The sequence below is a fragment of the Neovison vison genome, chromosome 11, assembly GCF_020171115.1.
Source record: "Neovison vison isolate M4711 chromosome 11, ASM_NN_V1, whole genome shotgun sequence".
NCBI lineage: Eukaryota > Metazoa > Chordata > Mammalia > Carnivora > Mustelidae > Neogale > Neogale vison.
Window position 1 is genome coordinate 204922261 of NC_058101.1, and position 19026 is coordinate 204941286.

Below are 19026 nucleotides of genomic sequence, written 5' to 3' on the forward strand. Positions count from 1 at the left end.
TATTTGTCTTTATGTTAACGACATACAGTATAAATAAAAGTAAAGTAAGCATTTACTATAATAAATGATAACATTAGGATATTAATACATTTTATACAAAATTAACAAAAAAAAAGAATATAATTTCCCTGACTCAGTTAGAGAATATACATATATTTAAAACTTTGGGGAACAGGGTAAACTTACCCCCAGTTACAAACATCCCAGGAGCACTGGGAACCCAGGCCAAGCACTGCACAGAAGCTGCTGCACTGGGAAAATTAAATGTTGTTATGCAATAAAGTGATTCTGAATCTAGCAGGCGAATTCCAAAATGCAAATTAGCCACAAGGAGATAATCGGTAGACAGTGGGTCCCATTCCACAGCTGTCACTGGGTCCTCTTCGTCTGTCCCTTCAAGAGATTCAGGTCTCAGAACATGTTTCTGACTTTTATTACCTATTGAAATATAAAGAAAAAGATTTTAAACAAAATGCTCAAAAGAAAATCAACAACTGAGATCATATTAATTTCCTCTTTAACAGCTCTGGTCTCCCAGAGTACTGGGAACAGAGATCTGGCCTTTGCGTGCAGAGGTCCTAACAGACACGGGAGTGCAGGGAACGAGATTCGGAAAGTCAGAACAAACTGCCCTGCTCGGGCCACCTCTGGTGCCCTGAAAGTCTCTTCTATTTGTTACTGAAATGCCAAAAGAAAAAGAAGAGAGAGACAATGCCCATGATCCTGTCATCAACTACAGTTCCTGTGGGGACAGGAAGGACTTACCAAAAGGGACCCCGTGCTGTGTTTAGAACCCCAGACTGGGCTGCCAGCTGCCCGGGTGCACAGTCTTGTGCCTCCACGGACGAGCTCTGTGCTCTTGGACAAGACATGGACTCTGCGGGCTCAGTGTTTTATTGGTTTAATGGAGAACATAACAATACTTAGCTCGTGGAGTTTTGTAAAAGAGGGAGTTAGTCACTTGGGGGCTAAGAACAGTGGGACCCGTTGGAAGCAGCGTATCCGTCTTTACAGTCACCCCTCCCTCATGCACGCCGCATCTGTCCTAACCACCGCTCACTCCTGGCAACCAGTACGAACGAGGCAGCCAGAAAAACAGGGACGTAAAACATGCGGAATTAAATGAAGCAAAGGATTATCCAACAATCCTCTTGCGCCTTCCAAATTTCGACACCACTGGCAACGGGGAGGAAAAGGCCTCTGCTGGCACCGCCCGCAGGGCTCCGAGAGCCGGCCTCCCGTTCCCAGAGGAAAGGCGGCGGACCGCGGACCTCGCAGAACCAGCTCCCCCGGGGTACTATAAACGCGGCCAGACGCGTTTACTAAACAAAAACCCAGCTGACGGATACCACAGCTCCTTCTGCAGTATCACCGTTACAGAGTGTTTTTCAACATGTCGGAGAATAAAAGCAGAAAAAAAAATCAATTTCCTTGGCTATATAAGCTATTTGTAAAATGAACTGAACAGTTTCTGTGTTGGGATTAAATTTCTCAGAATACATTATTCTTTATGATGTTAAGCTCACATTTTATCTAGAATTTTTGCATATAAGGGCGCCTGGGTGGCTCAGTGGGTTAAAGCCTCAGCCTTTGGCTCAGGTCATGATCTCTCTGCTCAGCAGGAAACCTGCTTCCCTCCCTTTCTCTGCCCGGCTCTCTGCCTACTTGTGATCTCTGTCTGTCAAATAAATAAATAAAATCTTTTTTTTTTTTTTAAGAGATTTTTTAAGATTTTTTTTTAAGATGCGGGGCTCGATCCCAGGACCCTGGGATCATGACCTGAGCCGAAGGCAGAGGCTTTAACCCACTGACCCACCCAGGCGCCCAATAAATAAAATCTTTAAAAAAAAAAAAAAAAAGAATTTTTGCATATAAGACCATAGAAGCTATGTGTGATATTTCCTTTATTTGGCTTTAACAAATTTTTGCAATCATCATCAAGAAAAGTTTGTTACTTATTTCCCCAAATCAGCATCTGCTAAATTGCTATTTGGTCTGACAAAGAGTAATGAATATTAATATAATCATTACAAGTCAGAGTGAGATAGAAAAATGATTAACCTAAGCTATACTAAAGCTGTTTCTAAAGTAATTTTCAGTTAATATGAATGGTTTATGAAAAATATTCCATTATGTGAAAAAAATCAAAATAACAGTAACACAAACGTGGGAAAATCTGCAATGCAAATACTATGGTATCTAAATCATGTTGCTTGAAAGCCCGTGCTTGGTAAAAATGATTATAAATTACTGTCACTGTTTTCTCTTCTGTCTAGTACCAACATTTTTATTATAAAAAATGGAAAACTAAGTCTATAAAATTTTACAGCCAGCCATTAAAACAGCTGATAATACTTTCATTATTTAATATACTTTATTTTTATTTATGTTCTATTTTATTATACAAATATCAGGCAACTTCTGTTGTCAGATAAGGACGAAGCATTTGAGAAGAGTAAGTCAATAAGAAGGTAAGGTACATAATTTCGGTATAAAAAACAAAAACCATGAGTGTCTTCAGTCAGTTAAGCTCTGCCTTCAGCTCAGGTCATGATCCCACAGTCCTGGGATCGAACCCCATGTCGGGCTCCTGCTCAGTGGGAAGCCTGCTTCTTCCTCTCCCTCTGCCTGCCTCTCCCCCTGCGTGTGCTCTCTGTCAAATAAATAAAATCTTACATAAACAAAAACCAGGACAAGGGAAAATTGGAGTTTAAAAATGAGATAATGAAGTAGTGTAGAATCCGCATAACTGTTCAAATTTTTATTTTGAAATCGGTGGCCAAAGCAAAGAGGAAAAAGTCTTAAAAGGTTACATAACTCATGGCGTTCATAGGATAATAATAAAATAAAAAGACCAAAAAAAAAAAAAATGTGTTCAGGAGAAGCACAACTTTTCCCAGAACTGAGACCAGAAAACTTGGGTGTTTTCAGAAAGGGAACACAGTATTACACAGGGAATATGTCATCAACATTTCTAAAATAAAACCATGCAAATTAGATTAATGCACATCCTTGGAATAACACCAAAGTCAATTCAATGAAAACATTTCTATTATGAAGATTAAAAAAAGTTCTGATGACCTAGCCTTGTCTAAAACTCTAATTTAAAATAGCTAGAGCAGTTTTCTAATGATTTTGGCTCTAGAGTCCTCTGTTTACTGTGAAGTTTTACATGAAAATCCAATACATAAATACAGAATAAAGTGGTTTTCAGACTGAAAGGGAGGAGACATAAAAGCTAGCTCCATGAATATTTCCTTTTCCTTCCAAAAGAGATAAAGACCCGATAGTAGAGAGCTTGAGGTCTTAGTCTCCTGCAAGAAGCTGGAGGACATTAATTCTTCCTTGTTATTAGAGATAGAACAATCTGTTGTGCTAGTAAGTCCTTAAGAAGGTAAAGGTGACCACTCCTTAGGAAAAGTAAGTATAACGGTATAAAAGTAAGTATAAACGGTATAAAAAGTAAGTATAACGGTATAACGCTAATAGTCTCAAAGCTTCAAGCCGCAATACAGAATTGAGCATCAGAATAAAAAATAGTATTTCCTTCATGACCCATTAGCTCATGTACACACAAAAGGAAAATACACAGTAAGATTATACCTTCCCTAATGTTTTGTACATATCCACTGCTAAACATCCTATGGAATAAATGAGGTCAACAACTCTGTATGGGGTTGTTATGGGTTGAATTTGTGTCCCCCCAAAAGATGTTGAGGTCCCAACCTCCAAGGATCTGTGAATGTGACTTTATTTGGAAACAGGGTATTTGCAGATGATAAATTGAGATGAGTCATTGGGGTGAACCATTATCCATGACTGTGTCCTTTTAAAGAGGAGAAATTTGGACAGAGCACTGCATGCGAACAGGGAGAACGCCATGTGAAGCCTGATGCCGGGCTGCTACGAGCTAAGGAACGACCAGAAGCTAAGACAGAGCCCTGGAGCCAAGGCTTCCCTGATGTCTCTACAGGGCCTTGCCTTGCTGACACCTTGACCTCCTATCTCCGGGCTCTACAACTGCAAGACAATGCATTTGTTGATCTAAGCCACCCAGAGTGTGGGACTCTGTTAGGGTAAGCCCTAGCACATGAATCCATGGGTAGATCCAGAAAAATAATACTTGATGATATGGGAGATATGGGTACAGATGCACAAATTACTTCATTTAATAACTGAAGATGAGGGCGCCTGGGTGGCTCAGTGGGTTAAGCCGCTACCTTCGGCTCAGGTCATGATCTCAGGGTCCTGGGATCGAGTCCCACATCGGGCTCTCTGCTCAGCAGGGAGCCTGCTTCCCTCTCTCTCTCTCTGCCTGCCTCTCCATCTACTTGTGATTTCTGTCTGTCAAATAAATAAATAAAATCTTTAAAAAAAAAAAAAAAGCTGAAGATGAGTTGTGGCAAAATGATGGCCTCTTCTGGAAGTCATGGGTCAAATGTTGAAATATTATACATTCCACCCTGACTTAAACCCACAAAAGGGAGACACAAAGTGCAAAGGAGGTCTTTATGCCTCCCTATCCTTTCAATTGCAGAATAAGCATACAGTGTCTCAATGTTTTATATCTTAGAGATATAATACAATGTCTTAGGACTTAATACATTCAAAAATACCTAATTTAAAAAAGTACCTAATAATGATATATTAATAATAATAAAGCAAGAAAAGAAAGCCTGAAGTCAGTGAAAAAGAGATGGTCAAAATGACAAGTTATAAAATGTGCATAATATCTAGAATGAAATTTGGGCCAAAGTGCGTGCACACTCCTCATTATCCTCTCTAGAGCTCAACAGCACCAGGTTCCTCAAAAACAAAGTACTGCCATCCTCATGAAGTCTCTGGGTACGGGCTCGCTGGGGGAGTGGTGGGGAGTTCCTACTGAGATCTGGTTACACCCCCAGAACGCAATCATGAGGAGGAACCACACAGCACACGGCCAACCTGACTGTCCCTAAATTACCTCCCTGGGACCGAAGAAGACCGCGGGAAATCAAGAGCCCAGGAGGGAAAAGAAGTGGCCTGCACCAGATCCAAACGGAGAAAGTCTGTGAATGAGGTCCCTGAACCCTGAGCCTAATGACCAACTCTCAAACAGAATTTTCTCCCAACGCAGAGGACAAAACAGATAGTGTGGAGGTGTCTGAGACAACAAATCCAAATGTAGCAAAAAACAAGCACAGACCTGTCCCCCCTCCAACTGAAAACAGATAAAAGCCTCCCCAAGTTACATTAGTATGACCAGAAGGAACACGGGGATATGCGCAAAGAGCAGAGGGGAGGTGGTGAAGACAGACATGCATCTTTATTGTCATCTTGCTTTAAGAGGTAAAACAGAAGAACCCATTTGAAATGTGTTTGAGATAATGGCCCCAAAATAGCAATGTTTTAGATATCATTTTTTAACAGTAGGAAGATTTCTTTAGGAAATATTTATTCAAATTTTCAGGATTTCTTCTTTTCAATTTCAATTTCTTTTTTCTTCTCTTAGTTTCAGATAAATTAGATGTAACAAATTTTTTAAAAGTAGCGATCTTGGGCGCCTGGGTGGCTCAGTGGGTTAAGCCACTGCCTTCGGCTCAGGTCATGATCTCAGGGTCCTGGGATCGAGTCCCGCATCGGGCTCTCTGCTCAACAGGGAGCCTGCTTCCCTCTCTCTCTCTGCCTGCCTCTCCATCTACTTGTGATTTCTCTCTGTCAAATAAATAAATAAAATTAAAAAAAAAAAAAGTAGCGATCTTATTCCTAAAAAGCACTTTTATCCGTCTATCTGGCAAGTCCGGAGTCCCATACACCAACAGCAATGCCAGATGGCAAAAAACATGTTTCTCAAAGGGTAACCATACTACTTTTGAGTGGAGAGCTATCCAGGTAATTTTCAGATTTTCCCATTACACACTTTATCATTGTTTAAATTGGAAAAAATAAACATAAATTAGCTTCTCAGACCCCTTCATTCAGCTAGATTAATTAATTAGCTAATGGGGGGAATCAAAAGATTTATTGTTCCTTTCTACCTCAAGTTCAAAGTCTTTGTTAAGGACCTACGGGCATCACATTGGTATTTTAGAAGCAGATGGAAAAATATTTTTGAGTTGTATTAGTAAGCCATCATATTGTGTTGAATGTCCTTACTCATTCAGGCCATTTTCTTAGTAAATGTATAGAAATAAAAAATTGACTTTAAAAAGTAAAATAATGGGGCAAATGACTGTATTTGGGTTAACTCGAAGCACAATCTACACAGTTGAGTTAAATATATTACAATAAAAGTGACTTCTTGGGGGTCACCTAGGTGGCTCAGTGGGTTAAAGCCTCTGCCTTCGGCTCAGGTCATGACCCCGGGATCCTGGGATGGAGCCCTGCATCAGGCTCTCTGCTCAGCAGGGAGCCTGCTTCCCCCTTCTCTCTGCCTGCCTCTCTGCCTACTTGTGATCTCTGTCTGTCAAATAAATAAAAAAATCTTAAAAAAAAAAAAAGTGAATTTTTAGTGCTGGATATTATTTGTAGAACTATTATTTAAAAATTAAAATACTGTGAGCCTTAAAAAAAAAATACTCTGAACCTTGGCTGTATGCTACGTAAACAAGAAATTACATAAGGTAAGAAAAAGAAACTTGACTAAATTAAATTCTTACCTGGTTGAAAAATTGATAGGCTTCCATCAATATGACCAAATACAATCTTTCCCTTTTTCTGGGTATGCCATCTGAATACACAGACATCAGACAAGAAGCTGTGAGCTTCCTTGTGCACAGTCACTCCACTCTCTGGGCCTGAGATGGTCCAGATGAACAGTGGGCCTCTGTGGGAAACAAAGGCCACGGCTTCACCTGCGTTCCAGCACCAGCTGAGAGAGGCAGGTGTCCCTAGGAGAAATGAAATACAGACATGCATAGAGACATGAGGAAGAAGAGTGTACCATTAAATAGTATTCCTACTGTATATTTCTAGAACAACTTAAAATACAAGACGAGGCTTGTTATTAAAAAAAAATATTACCACCTTCTTAGTTGGGAGTCAGACTTCTAAAGTGATCCTAACAAGTACAGGCAACATAGGCAGGGTGTTTCCATAACGAAAGGAAAACCCCCGTTGGGTTTGAAACTACCCAAACCCCCGGTGGGTTTGAAACTACTCATATCATAATATGCTTCATATATACAGAAATTTATGTAGTTTTTTTCTTTCAGAAACTACATATTAAAGCAACGAATTCTTACTGAGTTTTTGTGTAGACTTGCTGTAGGCACTCTAGGCATATAAGTTAATAAGGGATAAAATTCCTGTTTTAAAGGATCTTAAATATAAGATACAAATATAATATCTTGGGAAGATAAGGATTACATAAATGAAAAGTTAAATGCAACTATAGGGAGTTAGTAATAAAATTAATGCTGCAACCTATGTCTTATCAGGGTTTAGATTCAAAATCTTAGTACTGCTTAGATGAACTCAACAAATAACTTTACCTCTTAATCTCTCTTCTCATCTATAAAATGCAGGTAACTAAAAATAGCTGTACACCTATTCCACATGATAAGAGAAATATAATAATGCATGTAAAAGACCTTTTTAAGCTATAAAAGAAATACAAAAGTTAATTGTATTTCCCTCTCTATTACTGTGATCAAATAAATCATATATAAAATAAGTATTATGGTAAATTTCTAACTCAAGACAGAGATTGTGAACCTCCCAACACAGATACTTTACAAATGCATCCGAATCAGCAAACTGAATAAGCACATCAGATCATATGGAATTAGGACCCAGGAATCTATTTGTAACAAGGTTTTCCAGGACTGCCTGGGTGGCTCAGTCGGTTAAGCCTCTGCCTTTGGCTCAAGTCATGATCCCGGGGTCCTGGGATGGAGTCCTGCATCAGGCTCCCTACTCAGCGGGGAACCTGCTTCTCCCTCTTCTGCTCCCTCTGCTTGTGCACATGCTCTCTGTCAAATAAATAAATAAAATATTTTAAAAAACAACAACAAGGTTTTCCAAATGATTGTGACGTATAGAAAAGTCTGTGAACTGTTGGGCAACTGTCCTAGAAAGAAGCTGGATTTGGATTATACTTTGAGGAAGCAGTAGACTTTAATGTATGGGATAAGTAGTATTTCCCAGGAAGAGGAAATGATATTAAAAAAAGACACAGAGTTTTAATTTGTTCATTGACAGTAAATTCAATTTATGTTCTTAATGTTCCAAGAGGCAGAAACCAGAAGCCTAACCCCCAGTTCAGGGCCTGACATAAAATGGTAACTCCATAAATATTTACAGAAGGAATGGATAAGTCCATGAATAAGGCCAATAAAAAGCTGATGTGGTTTTAGACTACATTAACAGAAGTCGAATTTCCCAATAAGGGATGAGACACTCTGAATGGGTCAAACCACCATCGAACACTTGAAGAAAGCCTCTGGAACATGGGCTCTCTGTATGCGTGTCTCCGGAGAGACAGCAAGGAAGAGAAGGAACTAGAAACAATGTCATATAGGTAAAACAGAAAAGACTTCTATAATGGCTCATTATTTGTAAGTACTTCTAAGAACTCTGTAAAACATTAACTCATTTAATTCTTCCCAAAATAGTCTAAGACAGTTAGGTAATACTATTATCCATTGGTTTCGGTTTTGTTTTTTTTTTACTGAAAGGATATTATCAAGTGTGATATTTTTCAACCTCATGATAATTTTAACATTTTACATTTAAACAAACTAATACTTGTTTTAAGTAAAATTTTTATTACTGTGGAAAACAGAATGATGAAATAAAAAATACAGAGGCAGTTTCAAATTCTAATATTGATTTTTTAAAGTTTGACTAAATGCAAATTTCTACTTTGCTTAAGCCAGATTCTGAAAAAAAGATAGAGTCTAAGCCATTTCAAAGGGAATTACTTACAATGAAAATAACCCAAATATTCATAAATTTTTTGCAAATAAAGCTTTCAATTTTCAAATTAAGATATTTAGAAATAGCATGAGGAACTTATTGTGAAGAAAATTTTCAAAACAAAAGAGAATACATAAGAAAAGGAAAAATATATAAAAGTGATCAAAACTGTTACCACAATGCTATAATTCTAAAAATGCAAATGAAAAAGCTTTTTATTTTAGGATTTAGCTATCTTTTTAAATATAAATTCAATTAGCCAAGGTACAGTACATCATTAGTTTTTTATATAATGTTCAGTGATTCAGCTAATGAAAAGTCTTATTTAATTGTATGCTCAGTGGCAAAAAAGCTATGGTGCACAAAGCTAATGAATAAAAAAACTCTTCCATCATGAAAAGAGGTGATGCACATAGCGTTTTATGACAAATCAGTGGGTACACGAGGTGCTAATACAATACTATACTGTCTAAGCTGTACCTATGCATAACATTTAGGAAATGTTATTCTGCAGTTATAATCAAGTATAGATTTTGTGTGACAACCTTGTAAGAATGATGACATCATGTAGCATTCAAGGACTATTTTTCACATAAAGATTAAAATTATTTTCACATAAAGTTGAATATAAAGTATTGAGAAAATGCACTCTTGCCCCATAAAAACAATACTGGAAAAACCTGTAGGATTTGTGATTGGTAGAGAAATAGGACTGACCAAAAAAACATGAAAAATCTACTGAGACTTCTGACTGAGGCTATAAATTGCTGTTTTTATCTACCACAAAGCCTTGTACTAAAAGTATTTTGGCTTTTTCTCATTGATGTATTGAAAACCTTAAGGAAAACTATTACTTTAGTGGAGGCTCACTGAATAGAGTTGACTTTAAAAAAATTTTGCTCTGGGACACCTGGGTGGCTCAGTTGGTTGGACGACTGACTGCCTTCAGCTCAGGTCATGATCCTGGAGTCCCGGGATCGAGTCCCGCATCGGGCTCCCAGCTCCATGGGGAGTTTGCTTCTCTCTCTGACCTTCTCCTCACTCATGCTCTCTCTCACTGTCCCTCTCTCAAATAAATAAATAAAATCTTTAAAAAAAAAATTTTTGCTCTGAGACTGGAGCAAACTGCACATTACCTAATACTGAAGGTCAGGAGTTGTTGCAAATGAAAATAAGCAGCAGGTTTTATGAGCTTGGGAATGAGAGTCACATTTTTCTAGCTGCAAAATTAACCTTGTTTGGCAAATATTTTTTTAATGGAAGTTATATAACAAAATTGGTTTATTTTACTGGTATTTTCAATATTCCTAATGACCTAAATTTGAAAAGAAAAGGAAAAAGAAATATACTAAGTATGCTGAACATATCCAAAGGTTCCAAAAGGCATTATTATTATCTTGGAAGCAAGAGTTCCTCCCATACAATTACCTATGAATTCTCAATATTGTTGCTACACACTAAAAAGAAGATTATAAAGAAATTGAACAAAATAAAATTAGTGAGACGGTCAAGTCTCAGTTTTCTATCTCAAAGCTATAACCAGTAATTGTTAGAGAAACAACTGGACATGGAAAACACGTCCAGCAGTAGCTCTCAAAATCATAATTAATAACTGAGACACCCTTGGTGTTTAAAAAGTGATTGAATTATTGTGACATCTAACAGAGAAAAATGATAACTTCATCATTATCATGGGATAAGATGCTAGCTAGGAAGAATATCATAATATTCAATTCACTAAGACCTACTTGTGTGAACTAGGACTTTCTATCTTGACCCAATTAAAAATAAAGGAAAGAAAGCAGCTCAGCAGGGCACTGATTACATGTGTAACACTGTCCTTGTATGTTTCAGATTGGAATACAGTAATGAAGAGGCTAGACCTATTGTCCCATTAAGGAAATCTCACCAGTTATTATTTTTATATTTATTTTGGGAATTTTTCTTATATTTACATATTAATGAAATCATTTGGTATTGATCATTTTTCATGGATCATTGTGCTAAGTATAAAATAATTCATGAAATTTTGTTTCAGTTTTTATACATATGTACAATGAGTCATGATATGAAATTTCTTCCACAGATTTCTTACATAGATTAGCACTAGAAAGTTTGAAAAGCAGTTTAAGCAGTTTCAAACTAGAAAGTTTGAAAAGCTCAGTTTAAAACCTGAGCTAATTTAAATAAAATATTTTGCTTATTAAAATAAAAATATTTCATTTAGTAAAATAAAACCCAGTTATAAATATACCTTTTGTATTGTCGAGCTTAGCCAAGACTTTTTGTTCTGCAACATTCCAAATGATCACTAAATTATCGGTACTGCCACTTGCAAACACATCAGGGTTATGTGGACACCAAGAGATAGCTGTGATTGTTTTTTTATGTTCAGACATAATTGCGTGAAGTTTGAATTCATTATAACGGTGATCCAACTAAAAAAAATATATAAATAAGACATTTCAGTGCTTCTTTTTAGATAAAACACTTCTCATTAATAATCACATTAATTTTAAAAAGCTACGTACATGAAAATTAGTATACCTAATAACATGCATGGTATGAACACATTTCAAGCCTTGGTTTGCTTTCAAGTGTTAAGTGTATTCAATCAAAAGAAAGAAATCATTTCTTAAAATTTTTATTTTAATTCCAGTCAGCTGATACAGTGTACAACAGAGTGACTCGACACTTCCACACATTAGCAGGGCTCATCACCAGCGTCCCCTGTAACCTCCAGCACCTATTTCCCCCTTCCCTCCACCCTTCCCCATCAGTTTATTCTCTATAATTAAAAGTCTGTTTCTTGATTTGTCTCTCCCTCTCTTATTTTTTCCCTTTGCTTGTTTTGTTTCCTAACTTCCACATAGGAGTGAGATCATTATGGTGCTTGTCTTTCTCTGACTGACTTATTGTACTTAGCGTCATACTCTCCAGCTCCATCCATGTTGCTGCAAATGGCAAGTTTCATTCTTTGTTATGGCTGAGCAATATTCCATTTATATGCCGTCCACTTCTTCGTCCATTGGTCAGTCAGTGGACGCTTGGGCTGCTTCCACAGTTTGGGTGTTATAAATAATGCTGCTACAGTCATGGGGGTACATACGGCCCTCTGAACTAGTGTGCTTGTATTCTTTGGGTAAATACCTACTGGCATGATTTCTGGATCATAGGGTAGTTCTATCTTTAACTTTTTAAGGAACCTCCATACTGTTTTCCACAGTGGCTATACCAGTTTGCATTCCCACCAACTGTGCATGAGGGTTCCTTTCTCTCCACACTCTTGCCAACATCTTTTGTTTCTTGTGCTTTTATTTTTGTGTTTGTATTTTTTTTTCTTGTGCTTAGCCATTCTGGCAGGTGTGAGGTGAGATGTCATTGTAGATTTGTAGTTTGATTTGCATTTCCTTAATAAGTGATGATGAGGAGAAAAAAATCTGCTATTGTTTACCACTTAAGCCACTTTGAAATTTTGCTATAACAAATAATGCTGTAGCGAACATCTCTGCATATAAAATTTTGACTAACAACCTAATTATTTCCTAAGGTTTCCCTTCTATAATTTCTATATTTCTTACTACTTGAACTTCAACTATTCCTGAACAATGTCAGATGAAAATATTGTTAAAAAGAACCAAGTACAAGTGGAGTTTTGCAGTTACAATCATCTTAAGTTGGCTTGTTTAAATATATTTAAGTACATTTTCTGTACATTTAGGAATAGGTTTGTAAGTTTTAAGTCATAAATACTGTGAATGTGTCTAATGTATCTAACAGAAAAACTGCTACATAAGTTAGAAATCCAGTGGAAGAGTCTATAAATACAGTAAATACATGAAGAAGCTATCAATGATCTTCACTGGCTTTACTATACAAATTATCCAAGTAGTATCTTAAGCACAATATAAATACATATGGGGATTAATTTATTAATACATTCCTATTATATTTACAGTTCAGTATTATGAGTCTATACCATTACATTCAGCTGCACCATAAATTATTTTTAGAGTAGTTAATATATTATTGCATCACAATTCAATGGTTAAAGGGAAAATTCTTATGGCATTTACAAGTATCATTTAATAGTTCAGACAGATGTGATAAAACATCAGTATTATTATACAGAGTGTGACAAACTATCAGACTCTGACTGTACATAGACCCTAGGTATGATTTAATAAATATTCCCTTTGAAAATAACCTTAATATTTTATATTTATGTAGCATAATTTTCAAAGCACTTCAATTTAGACAATAACATTTAAAACAATACTGATTAACATAAGTTGAATATTAATGTCACCATTTAATATAAATGTAACTGTCTATTTGCATACTTTGAAACAAGTTTTTACAGGGAACTGTGTAATGAACTGTCACCTGAGTTTGTTTTAATTTTTAAATCAGGATGATTCTTAGTTTGTTTCAGTCTTTAATAACACATAAATTTCCTTCATAGGTTTTTTATATTAATAATTTTTAGCTCAATCTTCCTAAATATTCAAGTCATAAAATGTCATCATACAACTGGACAAATGTGAACATGAAAAAAAACAAGTTCTGCCTTCATCCATTCTCTGACTGTCCTTACTCGCTAAAGGAATAGTTTACCTAGACTGATATGTTATACTAAAACTCAGGTTGATTACTTGGTGTTTCTATAATCTTGAATAATAGACTACATAAAATCTCAGTATTTTATTATTTAACTAGTTTATAGAGTAATGCTATTTTTTCTTCAATTTTCAATAAACTACACTATTGGTAATTAAAAAGATTTTTATTCCAGAATAACGAATCATTTTTTTCACTCTTCACTGAAATGCACTGTTGTTTCAAAACAACAACAACAAAAAATGTATCTTTCAAAAAATATTTAATGAGTATCTTAAATTCCAGAGAGCACAGAGTAACTTGAGAAATTCAAAGGTGAGGAAGTCTGATTCTGGTAAAGGGAAGCAGGCAGAGAGACAGTCTGTTTTTGGTTTTGTTTTTTTGAGACAGTCTGTTTTATAAGGTCCTTTGCTATCACAAAAGTGGAAAAGGCAGAATATGGAAAAGAGTTTATACACTTGAGCTGAGATTTGAAAGATGAGAAAACATTCTCCAAACAGGCAACACAGGCAAATGGAAAAATCAGTGTAAGCAAAGGCAAGATACAAAAGAGTCTGAAATGCCTTAGAAAATACAATTAGCATAGTCTGCCCCGGGGGCACAATGTGAGAGGAGGAAACCGTGCAAAACAGCGCGACACCATGAAGTCTGGATGTGAATAGAAGGGATGAGGAGCCGCTGAAGACTGAAAACTTCGGATCTGCATGACAGACGATCGACTACACCGAAGTATACGATAGAGGGAGTCAAAGCAGAAGCGAAGAGGATAGTAAGAGACTATTTTAATAGTCGGGTGAGAAGGCTACAAACGCTAGGATTGCTCCTGGTTAACCTAAAATACAGGAGTGAGAAGCAGGAGCCAAACAGAGCTAACCCTCACGTTCATGGTTCAGACCAGTGGTTGGCTGCTCACATAGAAATGCTGACTCCAGGTTTAAGAAAGTTTGTCCTGAATTTTAGATGTTTATAGCACCTCGATCTGGGGCAATTCAGAAGGCCATTGGCTCTTCAGACTGGAAACTGAATAGCAATGTCTGGATAGAGTTCAGACATGAAAAAAAAGGAATTATAAAGGTTTGTATTTCAAGAATATCTCAAAATATTTTATATATGCACGGTTTTTAATATAATGATCTCTAATGGGTAACCCACATTCTCTAACTGATTTTTTTTTCTCATATGAAATACTACTGAGCAAAGTCTGAAACAAATGAATAAATGAATTCCAATTATTTATATGGAGATACATTTTAAAAGCATTAAGTTCTATTGCTCATCACTCATAAACTGGAAGCCTTTAATTCTTGAGGAAATTCATTCTGACGAACAGCACATAAAGGTTGATGAAATCAATTAAGATTTTTCTAGTAACTTGAAACTATGATATAAGCATTTTCTAAAAGCTTGGATTACAAAGCCAATATAGTATAAACAGCAACAAAATATAAATATCAATTACATTATAGTACTTTTAAAACTTTTATGTAACAGGGATTTTAAAGTATGTATTAAATGCTAACTTTACCTAATAAAATGAGAAATCAAAAGCAACCAAAGTATTTTACCTGGTAAATATAGATGGCCAGAGTGGCGCAGTAGGCAAACCTGTCTCCGCTGGCAGCACACACATCCTTGTTCCACGGCTGACATCCCGCGGCCAGCAGTCCCACCTGCCTGACCTGGGACATGTTTGCCTTGAAAACCAAATTTGGAGAAATATCAGTCATTTTCATTATTCAAAAAACTTATTTATAGCTATCTTTATCAATCCTTATCTTTATGCCCTGAAAAAAAATTTTCTACTAGGACTATTGATCTCAGGGTATACTTTCAGAGAACGAGAGTTGAAATCCCCAAAATCTAGAGACATCAAGGCATGTAATTCAAATTTGAAAAGCAAGAGATTAGAAAATGATCAATGACAAAGAACACAGGGCCGAGGACTGGGGATCCTGGAGGAGTGATGGGGACCACAGTGAAACAGAAGGGGCAGATTCTACGTAAAAAGCTCCAGTGCCCTAGGAGAAGGCCCTCCACTGTTGCCAGATTTATGAAACTTCCAGAGAAATGGAAGCATCCAGAGTTCTGCGTAAAAGCTACCAATTTTTAAATACCGGTAATTCATTCAAGGCAGCAAATTCAAGGGTAAAACAATATTGGGAGGACTGTGGCCTCTGCCAGGGAACATCACTGTGTTTATAGTGACTCAGTGTCTTTGCACAAAGTATTTACGGTACACAGGGCAGGTAGACAAGCTGCGTTAACAATACTGTTCATTGTGAAGATGGGACAGAAGGAAGATGGAAACTACTGGTTACAAGATGTTGATGTGGCCAGCAGAGGACGGTGGAGTAAACAGGCAGCATCAGTCCGGCTGGGACTCAGCAAGCAGGGATGGAGACCCAGCTCCGAGCCAGCCTAGAGCATGAGCTGGAGTCAGGCATCTAACCTCATGTCTCTGTTCCTTCCATCTAAAAGAACCCTCTGAAAGAGGTTTTCCCCACCATTCCTCTCCGCTCCAGGGTTTCTGTGACTCTATGTGTAAACTCAGTTCTTCTAGGATGCTGGAGAATAGGAAGCCAAGAATGAGGATGTTTGTAAGTCTATGATCCTATTAAAAACCCAGATACAGGGGAAACACCAAGGCAAAAGCAAAATCAAAAAACATATTCTGAATATTACCCTATGTAGTTACTTCAAGAATGGCATTCAAGAACACATTAATTGACCCAAAAAAGTTTTTTCGAGGCAGAATCTAGACCATTATTTGATATCTTTTCTAATATGGTCAAAATATTGGTCTAAAAATGAGGACTTTCAACATGAGACAATCTTCACTTATACCACAAAGTTAAACCTTGCAATTATCAATTTTTCACTGTTAATTTATATCTGATTAAAATATAGAAAAATAATAAATAGCAATTATAACCTTAAAATATTTTTGAAAAATTAAGTAAATATCTAGTAGATATAATAAATTTGGGTCACACTGACTAACATACCAAGTCAATTTTTAATCAATACTTTGTTTATACTGTTTAAGAGTTTTATATTATTTTAGTAGCAAAATGCTATTGCTTTAACACAACATGCAAAATATCACACATATGAAACATTAATACATAAATATATATATACATCTGAACTATGACACAAGTCTAATAGGTAACTAATTATTCAGTGTATCCCCAGGAACCATCCACCTCAACCTGCCTCTTCTCTCTACCCTGCCACCTGGTTTATTTTTATTTATTTATTTATTTATTTATTTATTTATATTAACATATAATGTATTATTTGTTTCAGGAGTACAGGTTGGTGATTCATCAGTCTTACACAATTCACAGTGCTCACCATAGCACATACCCTCCCCAGGGTCCATCACCCAGACACCCCAGCCCTCCCACCCCCCTCCATTCTAGCAACCCTCAGTTTGTTTCCTGAGATTAAGAGCCCTTTATAGTTTGTCTCCCTCTCTGGTTTTATCTTATTTTTCCCTCCCTTCCCCTATGATCCTTTGCCTTGTTTCTCAGATTCCTCAAATGATCTATTTCTCCGACTGACTTATTTTGCTTAGCATAATACCCTTTATTCCATCCACATTGTTGCTAATGGCAAGATTTCATTTTTGATGGCTGCATAGTATTCCATTGAATATATAGGCCACATCTTTATCCATTCATCTGTTGATGGCCATCTGGGCTCTTTCCATAGCTTGGCTACTGTGGACTTTGCTGCTCTAAACATTTGGGTGCACGAGCCCCTTTGGATCATTACATTTGTATCTTTGGGGTAAATACCAGTAGTGCAATTGCTGGGTCATAGGGTGGCTCTATTTTCAACTTTTTGAGGAAACTTCATACTGTTTTCCAGAGTGGCTGTACCAGCTTGCATTCCCACCAACAGTGTAGGAGGGGTCCCCTTTCTCCGCATCCTCGCCAATACTTGTTTCCTGACTGGTTGATGTTAGTCATTCTGATTGGTGTGAGGTGGTATCTCATTGAGGTTTTGATTTACAGCCATACCACCCTGAACACACCCAATCTTGTCTGCTCTCAGAAGCTAAGTAGGGTTGGGCCTGGTTAGTACTTGGACGGGACACCTAGTGGTTTAAAACAAGGTACTCTAAACCAGAGATACTTGGTACCATCATTGAAAAATACAGCAGTGTCTCTTTATCATCTGCTTCCTCTTCAGTATCAGTGGAATCATGTACTGACCATAACACTGCGTTTCTCCTTTATTTTAATGCTCAGCAATTAGTCTACTCAATTACATGATCTCTTAATTTATTAAAAACTTACTTTCTTGTGTCTTTTCTATTTCATTTTTCCACCTTCTAGAAAAGATCTCTTCTTTCCCCTTTCTTCCCCAAATCTATTGTCATCCCATTAAATCCCCTCATCTGAGTGGAACTGGTGGTTTTTTTTTTTTTTAATAAACTAAAAAGTTATTTGAAGTGAAAAATTCCATGTAACCAAACTGAACTTCAGTCTTTGAGTGCTTAACTATAAAACTCTTCTTGCCCCCTTCCCCCACCCCTGCCTCAGCACCTGCATTTCCTCAATCACTAGCATTCCTCACAAATTTTTTAAATATAAGTATTTTTTTAACTAGTAATGTTACATTACTTTTCACTGAAAATATATATTAATTCAACCACAGGATGAGTCGAATAGGCTTTCATAGTTTATCTCTGGAGTGTATGATTACTATTAATAAAGTCTGTGTGTAAGTGAAAATGGTTTCTGATTTATGTTTAAGCAAATTTGGAGCTCATAACTGCAAAAGAAACATACAAGAAAGATTTAAGCAAACAAGTAAAATGGAATCATTTTTAAAACTTTTACTTTCTGCTATTTTTTAAATCTTTTTTAAACTTAATAAATTGTTTTTAAGAGCAGTGTTAGTTTCACAGCAAAACTGAGTGGCAATTACAGAGTTCCCACTCACTCTCTAACCCCCAGTTACACACAAGCTGCCCCACTATCAATACCTCCCATCAGACTAGTACATTTGTTACAATGATGAACCTACATTGACCCAACATCATAACCCAGAATCCATAGTCTGCATTAGGGTTCACTCTTTTGCAAATGTATAGATTTTGAAATGTATTTTGAAATGTATACCATTTGAAATGTATAAAATAGACACGAGGCCCTAAAAATCCTCTATGTTCTGCCTATTGATCTCTTCCTCTCTCAATAAGCTCTAGAAACCACTGATACTGTTATACTCTCCATAGTTTTGCCTTTTCCAGAATATTGTATCATTGTAATTATACAGTATGTAACCTTTTCAAATTGGCTTCTTTAACTTAGTAATATGCATTTAAGTTTCCTCTATGTATTTTCATGGCCTGATAGCTCATCTCTTTTTAGCAATGAAAAATATTCCCTTTTCTAGATGTACCACTGCTTATGTATCCATTCATCTAATGAAGGACATCTTGGTTGTTTTCAAGTTTTAACAGTTATGAAAAAGGTGCTATAAACATCTATG

The 19026-nt window shown here is 36.6% G+C and overlaps 1 protein-coding gene across 3 annotated transcripts in view; it reads right to left on the minus strand.

Moving 5' to 3' along the window:
* Positions 1–19026, minus strand: part of WDR17 (WD repeat domain 17) — a 108011-nt gene that overhangs the window by 52928 nt on the left and 36057 nt on the right. For all 3 annotated transcript variants that reach the window (XM_044225704.1, XM_044225702.1, XM_044225703.1), the window contains 4 exons: positions 15084–15212; positions 11153–11336; positions 6639–6869; positions 187–438 (listed from right to left, as the gene is read on the minus strand). In XM_044225704.1, coding sequence (XP_044081639.1) covers positions 187–438; positions 6639–6869; positions 11153–11336; positions 15084–15206 — 790 coding nt within the window. In that variant the 5' untranslated portion in view covers positions 15207–15212. The remainder of the gene's footprint in view (positions 1–186; positions 439–6638; positions 6870–11152; positions 11337–15083; positions 15213–19026) is intronic.